At 40.7% G+C, this 12,036-nt stretch overlaps 1 protein-coding gene across 3 annotated transcripts in view; it reads left to right on the forward strand.

Moving 5' to 3' along the window:
- The first annotated feature begins 405 nt into the window (after nucleotides 1-405).
- LOC105526535 (chromosome unknown open reading frame, human C1orf158) overlaps nucleotides 406-12,036 on the forward strand; it is a 15,596-nt gene continuing 3,965 nt past the window's right edge. For 2 of the 3 annotated variants that reach the window (XM_011962552.1, XM_011962551.1), the window contains exons 1-2: nucleotides 406-704; nucleotides 10,376-10,489. In XM_011962552.1, coding sequence (XP_011817942.1) covers nucleotides 594-704; nucleotides 10,376-10,489 — 225 coding nt within the window. In that variant the 5' untranslated portion in view covers nucleotides 406-593. The remainder of the gene's footprint in view (nucleotides 705-10,375; nucleotides 10,490-12,036) is intronic. The other variant, XM_011962553.1, reaches the window with a different exon arrangement.

A 12,036-nucleotide genomic window follows, 5' to 3' on the forward strand; every position in this document is an offset into this window, starting at 1 on the left:
ATTTAAATCTCTTCATGGGATTTAAATCTCATCACAACTGCATGACGTTAGGCAGCTACTTAATCTCTTTGCTTCAGTGTCCTCATCTGTAAAATGGGTATAATAATGGCATCTGCCTCAGAGGTGGCTGTGAGGATTAAACAGGTGAATAAATGCACATAAATGTCTTTGCTTGGAGCAAGCACATCCACATTCATTAAATAGTTACAGACTTTAACTCACCCCCATTGTAAAAGTGTAGCAAGGATGATACTAGTATTGTGGTGACAACACAGAAACCAAGTTCTTCCGGCCACTGCTTTTGTGGGGGTGGTTGGTTTGATTTGTTTCTGTGAGGTCAATTCTGCTTCTGCAGAATCAGCTGTTCTCTTACAGAGAGTATTTATACCCAGAGTCTGTCACCATGGAGACAGTCAACAGTAGAGGGGCCGTTTTATTCTCCGAGATTAGCAGGGAGTAGTCTACTACTCATTCAGGAGGCCAGTTGGGAAGACAAAATAGGCACCCCAAACTCAGCAACTTCATAGCACCTTCCTCTCCCCCTGAAGCCTTGAACTGTGTCAAGTCAAAGAAACCTGGGGCAAATCCTTATCATGTTTTCGACTGCAGTAAATCCACAGCCACTCTCTACTCCAAGCTGGCAGGTTGAGACCAAGTACTCAACAAAAGTGCTCACTGGAAATTGGGTGGAAGAGAGGAGAAAGGTAAGGAAACGAGAGAGGCTGGACAGAGGGCTCAGAGGGAGGACCGATGGGGAGAGGCAGGAGTGAATTTCATCACTGTTTTCAAATGGAGGGCAGCAGATGATTGCATCTTAAAAATATTAAGATTGCATCTTAAATATTCAGCAGGTTTGGGGGGAAAGCTATTTATACTTATGAGTGGAACTGAGCACATACACAATGGAAAAACATGGATGTAACATACATCTTTGTTCTCTTTGTGCTCTACAAAGCATAGTTACATTCAAGCAATCATCAATATTCATGCATTTTGCATGGTTTCTATGACTGGTTTATACATGATGGTCAGTGAAAAGACCACTGACACTCTGTTACAGATATAATAGGGACATTGAAAATACGGTAACAGGGTGTCAATGTAGTTGTGCCTCTCAGCACTCTTCTCAGTGAAGTGTTTCTAGGCATCTGGATATTTTCTGTCCTTAATTCCTTTATACTTGATTTGAAGAACACTTGCTCTCCTTATTCTGGCCCTTCCCAGAATATGGTACCTCCTGAGGCCAGCTTGCCACACTCTGCATTGATGTCTGGGGATTTGCTGCTGCTCTCTGACATCTTTCCACAATCCTGCCCTACTAATGCATTTCAATTTTTACTTTTTTTCTTTTTTTTTTTTGAGACACAGTCTCTCTCTGTTGCCCAGGCTAGAGTGCAGTGGCATGATCTCGGTTCACTGCAACCTCCGCCTCCCGGGCTCAAGCAATTCTCCTGCCTCAGCCTCCCAAGTAACTGGTACTACAAGTGCATGCCACCATGCCCAGCTAATTTTTGGTATTTTTAGTAGAGATGGGGTTTCACCATGTTGGCCAAGCTGGTCTTGAACTCCTGACCTCAAGTGATCTGCCCACTTTGGCCTCCCAAAGTGCTGGGATTACAGGCGTGAGCCACCACACCTGGCTCAATTTTTGCTTTCAAACAGAACAATTTGGCTCTTGGTTTTCCTCTGTGTTTTAAAGGTCTTTGGAAAATACTTTGCCTGAGTTGGCAAAGTTTCAAGTTGGCATACTTGAAATAGAATATGTTCATTAGTGTTTGGCAAGACTGAGCCACTTAAAGTTTTCCAGAGACATCTAGACTTCCCCATATCTTCTTGGGAAGTGAGCAAGGGAAAGAAAGTGAAATAGAATTGTCAGCTTTGGTATGGGGAAAAGAAGGGAAGGTTAAAGGCTGTTTTCATGGAGAACATTAGTAATTACCACCTCTCTGGCCAGATACAACCTTCAGTCACCATCAGCTACAAATGTACTTGACCTTGTTTAGTGAGCAGGTGTGTGCAAGAGAAGTTCCAAAAGCAGGAAGGACTGGTTGCAAATACCTTCAGGTGCCCATGGGTGATGCAGTACTCAGGGATATTATGGCCTGGTCTCACACCTAGAGAAGATTGCATAAAAGTAGTGGAGTTGGAGTGACGTCAACAACGTAGTGGACTATGAAGCTCCAGGTTCTCATTCCCTATAGAAACATTAAAGAAAAAAACACAAAAACATTATAGGAGCTCTGGGAAACAGTCAAAGATATATAGCCCAGTCAAATGACCAATCAAGAAAAAGACACATTCAAAATGAATAGGAAATTTCATGATGTTTTTACCTGTCCTTTCCCACTACCTCCCCAGCACAGCACAGCATAGTCTGCATTTTAGGGTAAGTGGCAGCTTGGCTCCAAGTTCCCTCCTTCAAATCCAGAGGGAGTGGAGCAACATTTGAACCTGTCTGGGGCTGCCTGAGGGATTGCTCTCTCTTTCTGCTAACTTGGAGCTCAGATGGGAAAAGGTGGCATATTTCAGATCTCACACTGGGAAGAGCCATGGAAAGCAATGACAGGCACAGCTAGTGAAAGCTGCCGGGGGATTACAGATCTATAAATATCTAGGGCAAGAGACTGTGGATAGAGGAATACGATAGAACATCTGAAGTCGAAGAAGAAGCAGGGGTGAGACATTTTTTTGGAAATTAAAACATTTAAAAGCAGCTGTGTATGTAGGGGAATTAAGAAAACACACACACACAGGTCCAGGCAAGATGTACACCAGAAAAGACTTGAGAATATTTTAAGCCTTCATGTTGGGCTGACCCCAAGACTCAGAACATTACTTGCTAGTTAGAAAAGGTCTTCCCTGCACAGAGCCAGTCTACAAGGACTGGAAGAATTGGCTGCTTTTCAAATGCCCAATTTTCGATGAAAAATCACCAGACATACAAAGATACAGGGGAAAAAAAAAATGGCCCATCCAAAGGAAGAAAATAAAATGAGAGAAACTCTCCCTGAATAAACACAAGCATCAAGGTTCTAATCAAATACTTTAAAACAACTGTCTTAAATATGGACAAATAGGTAAAGGACACAAAGAACTAAAGTAAATCAGGAAAACAATACATGAACAAAATGAGAATATCAAAAAGGAGATTGAAATTATAAAAAGGAGTCAAACCAGTTTTAGAGCTGAAAAATGCAATAACTGAATTGAAAAATTCAATGGAGGAATTCAACAGCAGATTTGAATAGGCAGGAGAAAGAATCAGCAAATTTAAAGGCAGTGAACAGAGCCTAAAGGACTTATGGAACATTATCAAGCAGATTAATATATGCATTAAGGGAATTGCATAAGGAGAAGAGAGAGAGAAAGGGGCCAAGAGAGTATTTGAAAAAATAATGACTAAAATCTTCCCAAATTTGAGTAAATACATAGATCTACAAATCCAAGAAGTTCAATGAACTCCAAGTAGGAAAAATCTAAAGAGTCCCTCATTGAAACACTTTATAATTAAAATATTGAAACCCAAAACAAAGACAGAATCTTGAGAGCACCAGGAGAAAAGTAACTCATCAAGAACAATGGCTCCTCAGTGAGATTATTAGGGGATTGGCCAGATGAGGTGGCTCATGTCTGAATCTCAGCACTTTGGGAGGATAAGGCAGGTAGACTGCTTGAGCCCAGGAGTTCAAGACCAGCTGGGCAACATGGTAAAACCTTATCTCTACAAAATATATACAAATTAGTTGGGCACGGTAGTATATGCCTGTAGTCCAGCTACTCAGGAGACTGAGGTGGGAGGATCACTTGAGCCTGGGAGGTGGAGGTTGCAGTGAGCCAAAATCATGCCACTGCACTCTAGCCTGGGTGACAGAGTGAGAGTGAGGCCCTGTCTCAAAAAACAAACAAACAAACCAACAAAAAAAACAGATTATTAGGAATTTTCTCAGCAGAACCCTTGGAGCCTGGAAGGCAGTGGGATAATATATTTAAAGTGCTGATAAAAAAAATACTGTTATCTGATAATTCTGTATCCCACAAAACTGTCTTTTAAAAATGAAGGAGAAGTTAAAACATTCCCAGATAAACAAAAACTGAGAATGTTTATTGACAGTAGACCTACCTTGCCAGGAAAGCTAGAGAGAATCCTTCAAGTTGAAACAAAAGGACGTTAGACAGTCACTTGAAGCCATACAAAAATATAAAGTTGTCCAGTAAAGGTAAATATGTAGAAAAGCATAAAAGCTAGGGTTATTATAATTTTAGGGTGTAATTCCAGTCTTTATTTTTGACAGAATTTAGAAGACAAAGGCATAAAATTATAAATCTATGTAAATGAGTATGCATTACATAAAGATGTAATTTGTCACTTTAATAACATAAAGCAGAGGGAGGCAAAGCTATAAAAGAGTAGAGTTTTGGTGTGCAATTTCAGTTGGTCGCAATGTAAAATATGTTGTTATAGCTGTAGGATATTGTGTATAATCCCTATGGTACCTACAGAGAATATGCCTATAGAATATTCACAAAAGAAAATAATAAGGGAATCAAAATGTGGCCCTCAAAAATTAAACACAAAAGAAGACAGTAAGAGAGCAAATAAGGGACAAAAATCTATAAGACATACAGAAAACAAATACTAAAATGGCAAAAGTAAGTCCTTCCCTATCAATAATCACTTTTAAATGTAACCATTTAAAATTAATGTAACCATTAAATTTCCAAATAAAAGGCATACATTAGCAGAGAGATTTATAAAACAGGATCCAACTATATGCTGCCTACAAGAGACTGACTATAGATTGAAGCACACATGTAAGTTGAAAGTGAAAGGAAGCCAAAAGATATTTTTTTTGCCAGAAGGGAGCAGGTATGGCTAGTATCAGACAAAGTAGGCTTTAGGTTAAAAACTATTGTGAGACAAAGAGGGACATTATATATTGATGAAAGGGCCAATTCACCAAGAAGAAGGTACAATAATTACACACATGTATACACCAAATATTAGAGCTCTGAAATATATGAAGCAAAAATGGACAGAATTGAAGGGAGAAATAGATGGCTCCACACTAATAGTAAGGTACTTCAATACCCCACTTTTAATACTGGATAAAAAAACCCAGAAGATCAGTAAGGAAATTGAGGACTTGAACAACCCTATAGACCAGTTGGACCTGACAGACACTCCACCCAACAAAGGCAGAATAGGTGTGTTTTTTTTTTTTCCTCAAGTACATATGGAATATTCTCCAGGATAGGCCATATGTTAGACTACAAAACAAGTTTTTTTTTTTTCTTTTTGAGACAGAGTCTCTTTCTGTCGCCCGGGCTGGAGTGCAGTGGCCGCATCTCAGCTCACTGCAAGCTCCGCCTTCCGGGTTTATGCCATTCTCCTGCCTCAGCCTCCGAGTAAGCTGGGACTACAGGTGCCTGCCACCTCACCCGGCTAGTTTTCTGTATTTTTTAGTAGAGACGGGGTTTCACCGTGTTTGCCAGGATGGTCTTGATCTCCTGACCTCGTGATCCGCCTGTCTCGGCCTCCCAAAGTGCTGGGATTACAGGCTTGAGCCACCGCGCCCAGCCCAAAACAAGTTTTAATAAATTATAAAGATTAAAATCATAAAAAGTATCTTTTCTGATCACAAATGAAATGAACTTAAAGATCAGTAGCAGAAGCATTACTGAAAAATCCACAAATACATGGAAATTAAATAACACACTGTTTTAAAAAAAAATCAGTGAAGAAAAAAATCACAGAAAAATTAGAAAATAATAATGAAAATACAACATACCAAAACTAATGGGATGCAGTGAAAGTACTGTTAAGAGGGAAATGAACAGCTGTAAACACATTAAAAAAGAATAAATATCTCAAATTAACCTAACTTTACGCTTTAAGAAAACAGAAAAACAAAGAACAAACTAAATGCAAAGCTAGCAGAAGGAAGGAAATTAAAGATTTAGAGAAGAGGTAAGTAAAATAGAAAATAAAAAAACAACAGAAAAAAATCAATAAAACCAAGTTGGGACCGGGTGCGGTGGCTCATGCCTATAACCCCAGCACTTTGGGAGGCCGAGGTGGGCAGATCATCTGAGGTCAGGAGTTCAAGACCAGCCTGGCCAACATGGTGAAACCCCATCTCTACCAAAAATACAAAAATTAGCTGGGTGCTGTGGTGCATGCCTGTAATTCCAGCTACTAGGGAGACTGAGGCAGGAGAATTGCTTGAACCTGGGAGGCGGAGGTTTCAGTGAGCTGAGATTGTACCACTGCACTCCAGCCTGGGTGACAGACTGAGACTCCATCTCTAAACAAGCAAGCAAGCAAACAAACAGAAAACTAACTTGGTTTTTTGAAAAGCTCAATAAAATTTACAAATGTTTATCTATATTGACTAAGGGAAGAAAAGAGAAGAGATGCAAGTAACTAAAATTAGAAATGAAAGTGTAAAATAATTACCAACCTTTTTCTGACATAAAAAGATAATAAGAGAGTACTGTGAACAATTTATGCTAACAATTGGATAACTTATGTAATTCTCCATGAAATGGAGAAATTCCAAGAAATATACAGTCTATCAAGACTGAATTATAAAGAAATAGAAAATCTGAATAGATCTATAACTAGTGAAGAGATTGAATTAGTAATCAAAAATCTCCCAACAAAGGAAAGCCTAAGACCAAATGACTTCAGTGGTGAATTCTAACAAATATTTTAAAAAGAATTAACATCAGTCCTTCTCAAATGCTTCCAAAATATTGAAAAGGAGGAAATAAATTCTAACTAATTTTATGAGGCCAGCATGACCCTGATACTAAAGATGAAGACATCACAAGAAAAGAAAACTACAAACTAGTATTCTTTATGAATATTGATGCAAAAATCCTCAAGTAAATAGTAGAAACCCCAATTCAATATTATATTAAAAGGGTTATATACACCATGACCAAGTGAGATTCATTCCTGGAATGCAAGAATGGTTCAGGGCTGGGCATAGTGGCTCACGCCTATAGTCCCAGCACTTTGGGAAGCCGAGGCAGGCAGATCAGTTGAGGTCGTGAGTTCGAGACCAGCCAGGCCAACATGATGAAACCTCATCTCTACAAAAAATACAAAAATTATCTGGGTATGGTGCACGTGCCTGTAGTCCTAGCTTGAAAATGGCTTGAACCTGGGAGGTGGAGGTCTCAGTGAGCCACGATCTCACCACTGCACTTCAGCCTGGCCAATTCTGTCTTTAAAAAAAAAAAAAAAAGTTTAATATATAAAAATTAATCAATACACTAGAATGAAGGGAAAAAAACTACCTGATCATCACAATGTAGAAAAAGCATTGAGCAAAATTAAACTTCTTTTTATAAAAAAAAAAAAAAAGCATTTGACAAACTACACATAGAAGGAAACTGCCTCAACATAATAACAAAAACCTACAGCTAACATAATACTCGATGGTGAAAGATTGAAAGCTTTCCCTTCAAGATTAGGAATAAGACAAAGATGCCAGCTTTTGCCACTTTTGTTCAACATCGTACTGGAAGTTCTAGCCAGAAAAATTAGGAAAGTAAAAGAACAGCTTCCAAATTGGAAAGGAAAAAGTAAAATTATCTCTCTTTTCGCAGATGGCATGATTTTATATATAGGAAACCCCTAATGATTGTATATATCCAAAACACACACATGCACCCACACACAAACTGTTAGAACTAATAAACGAGTTAAGCAAAGTATGCAGAAGTTGATTGTGTTTGTAAACACTAACAGTGAACTCTGAAAAGGAAATTAAGAAAATAATTCTATTTACAGTAACATCAAAAAATAGAATACTTAAGAGTAGGCTTAACCAAGGAGATGAAAGACTTATATACATTGAACACTACAAAACACTGCTGAAAAAAATAAAGAGGACATAAATAAATGGAATGACACCCTGTGTTCATGGATGGAAGACTTAATATTGTTAAGATATCAATACTACACAAAGCTATCTGCAGATTCAATGCAATCGCTATCGTAAACCTCAGTGAAGTTTTTGCAGACATGAAATCCATCCTAAAATTCATATAAAATCTCAAGAGACTCCAAATAGCCAAAACAGTTGAAAAAAAGAACAAAATTGGAAGACTCACATTTCTTGGTTTCAAAACTTACTGAAAGCCACAGTAATCAAGACAGTGTGATACCGGCGTACAGACAGATACGTAGACCTATAGAACGGAAGAGAAAGCCTAGAAACAAATGTTTGTATACACGGTCAAATGACCCTTGACGAGGATGCTAAAACTGTTCAATGCGGGAAAGGACTATTTCTTCAACCAATGGTGCTCGGTAAAGTGGATACCTGTGTGTAAAAATATACAGTTAGGTCCTTCCCTCATTCCATATACAAAACTGAACTCGAAGTGGATCAAAGACCTGGATAAGACCTAAAAGTACAAAACTCTTAGAAGAAAACATAGGGGGGCTGTGTGTGGTGACTCATGCCTGTAATCCCAGCACTTTGAGAGGATGAGGCGGGAGGACTGCTTGAGGCAGGGAGTTCAAGACCAGCCTGGGCAACGTAGCAAGAGCCCATCTCTCTCTTTTTTAAATTGAATAAAAAAGAAGAAAACATAGGGGGAAAGTCTCATGACATTGGCTTTAGCAAGGATTTCTTGATATGACACCAAAAGCACAAGCAACACAAGAAAAAAGTAATAAATTGGAAGTCATCAAAACAAAAAACTTTGTGCCTCAAAGGACACTATCAACAGAGTAAATGATAACCAGTGGAGTGGGAGAGAATATTTGCAAATCACATATCTGATAAGGGGCTAATATCCGGAATATGTAAAGGACTTCTATATCTCAACAATAACCAAAGACAAGCAACCTGATTAAAAAATGACAAAGGAACTGAATAGATATTTCTCCAAAGAAGACGTACAAATGGCCAATAAACGCATAAACACAGTCAACCTCACTGATTATTAGGGAAGTCCAAATCAAAACTACAATGAGATACCACTTCACCCTTTAGTACGGCTTATATCAAAAAACAGAAAATAACAAGTGTTGGTGAGGATATGAAGAAATGGGAACCCTTGGACCCTAAATGATACTGCCACTGTGGAAAACAATATGGCAGTTCCCCCCAAAAATTAGACGTAGAAGTACTATATGGTCCGGCAATTACGCTTCTGGTTGTATGCCGGAAAGAATCAAATGCAGGGACTCAACAAGATATTTGTACTTTCACATTAATAGTAATTGTTCACAGTAGCCATAAGGTGGATGCAACCCAAGTGCCCACTGATGGATGAAAGGATAAACAAAATGTGTAAGTATACCAAGGAATATAATCAGACCTTAAAAAGGAAGAAGATTCTGACACATGCTATCAAATGGATGAATTTTGAAGACATTATACTAAGTGAGCTAAGACACAAAAGGACAAACATTGTATGATTCTACTTACATAGGGTGCCTGTAACAGGCAAGGTCATGCAGAGAAAGTAGAATGATGGTTGCCAGGGGCTGCAGGGAGAGGAGAATGGAGAGTTGGTGCTTAACGGTCACGGAGTTTCAGTTTTGCAAGGTAAGTAGAGTTCTAGAGATGGATGGTGGTGATGGTTGCACAACAGTGTGAATGTCACTGAACTGTAGAGTTGAAAATGGCTAAAATGGTAAATGAATTTTATGTTGAATATATTTTACCATATTAAACGTTAAGAAAACTAATTAGAGAACAAAATGTAATTTAAAAAGTGAGAGAGTTGGAAAGAGTGAGGAACAAAGAAGAGAAAGAAAGGGAGGACTGGGCACAGTGGCTCATACCTGTAATCCCAGCACTTTGGGAGGCCGAGGCGGGCAGATCACAAGGTTGAGAGATCGAGACCGTCCTGGCCAACATGGCAAAACCCTGTCTCTGCTGAAAATACAAAAATTAGCTGGGCACGGCGGCGCATGCCTGTAATCCCAGCTACTCCAAGGCTGAGAGAGGAGAATTGCTTGAACCCGGGAGGCGGAGGTTGCAGTGAGCCGAGGTTGCGCCAGTGCACTTCAGCCTGGTGACAGAGCAAGACTCCATGTCCAAAAAGAAAAAAAAAGAAGGAGGTGAAAAGGAGACAAGAGCAGGGAGAGAGAAAATGAGAAAGGACACAGGTGTGGACGATGAGAAGGTGTCCAGGGGAGCCAATGACAGACAGCTCTTCCCAGGGGTGACGCATGGCAGGTTCCCTGTCCCCGAGCAAGCTCTTTTCCTGTGTTGGGCAGGGTGTCCTGGGGTTTGTGTTTACCTTTTCCCGACCCATCTTCTGATGGCCCATGAGGTAAGGGAACCCAGCAGAAGTTTGAGAAGTGGCATTTCAGAGGTTTTCCTGAATATTTGTTTTTTTCCAGTTCACCAGAGACACTGACAAGACACCCCAATCCATTTACGGAAAAGAATACATCCCTTTCCCAGACCACAGACCGGACCAGATCTCCAGGTGGTACGGGAAAAGGAAAGTTGAGGTAAGAGGGAGTGGTGGCTGGGACACTCAGGCCTGGACCCCACCCACAGCTCAGGGGACACCAGCCAGCTTCTTATAGGTTTATTATCCTCTTGAGGAAAACAGGAGTAGTCTCATTAATACCCTCCCAGCCCAGGGCTGCAGATAGCGCTAACCCATAATTACCTGTGTGGGCTGATGATCTATTTAATCTCAAACTGGTAGCATTCCCTCCAACCTATATCCCAGCACCTGGATGACACTCTTCCAACAGAATATGGGCAAAGAATGCGAGAAACAGCAACAAAAAGGTAAATGATGCATATAGTCAGGAATCACATAAGGCACTGCAAAAGCAGCTAGCAGTGATGTATTTGGACAAACAGCGTTGTGTATTATCTGTACTCCAGCTTCCTGTTCTTTTGTATGAAAAGTCAAGCACCATTCACACGTTGTATTGACTGGGCACTTGTCTGTGGGAATCATGGTGTTCCAGGGGTTGGAAGCAGAAAGCCGGGCATTGCAACCTCAGAGCATGCCCCCCACACCCAAGGAGGGGCATTTGAGACTATTATTACCTTTAGCAATCCCACTGGTGAGTATATAGGAGACAATTATTAACTTGGTGTGCCAGAGGCTCAGAGATCCTGGCGCTTCCAGGAGCAGCAGGGAAAGCGGTCTCCTACAGTAACCCCTGTGGGCAGCTCCCAGCTGGCACAGCCTGGGGAGAGCAAGTTTGTAGGTGCTCACCCACTGGGTGCGCAGCTGGGCTCTGTCCCCACCACACTCTGGGAGTTACCTTGAGTTGTTTCTTTTGCCAGCCTGCTGCTCTCATAAGTGATTTCTATCTCCCCGCTCCCACCGCACCTGACCCTACTACACCTGCTTCAACTCTCAGCAGAGAGGCACGGAATAAGGTAGTGGACATCTTTTGGAATTGGGGCATTTTAGTGTTTGGAGGGACCCAAGAGATCATTGAGCTCAATAGCCAGAGGTGTCACGTGTCTTTTTCAAAACTGTGTGGCTTATTGGTAAGGGATGAAGCAAATTGCTGCTCTGCAACTCAGGCAAAGAATGTTCTCAGATTCCATTCGTCGTCTGCCAGAGTCGCCTATTAGCATTCTGCATTTAGGGATCCACGTTAGGATAAGCAGCAACAGATTTTCAGCTCTATGCTGGCAACCCCAGACCACTCCCTCATCCGCAGACCACGCTGACATCCCCAAGCAAGCTGATGCTCTGGGGCTGCCGAGCTTCACCAGTAGTGGGCACCAAAGACACAAGTGAATTTTAACATAAACAAGTCAAAGTTAGAAGCCAGGATCGGGGGCTCTCAGTCTCCAACCATCCGTATGTGTGTGAGGTATTGACCCTAGTTCTCAGTACGTTGTAGAGCATTTAGATAGCTTTTCTGAAAGACCTTTGGACCCATTACAAGCTCTGACCAAGAGTTTAACATACAATCTGGTTAAAATTAAGAACCCCCGCCCCCCACCCCACCCACACCCCACACTGTCCTCTCCAAAAGAACAGACAATTGAATATTCATTTCTTCTTTTCTTTTCCTTG

This window comes from Colobus angolensis, unplaced genomic scaffold (genome assembly GCF_000951035.1).
Source record: "Colobus angolensis palliatus isolate OR3802 unplaced genomic scaffold, Cang.pa_1.0 Scaffold596, whole genome shotgun sequence".
Classification (NCBI taxonomy): Eukaryota; Metazoa; Chordata; class Mammalia; order Primates; family Cercopithecidae; genus Colobus; species Colobus angolensis.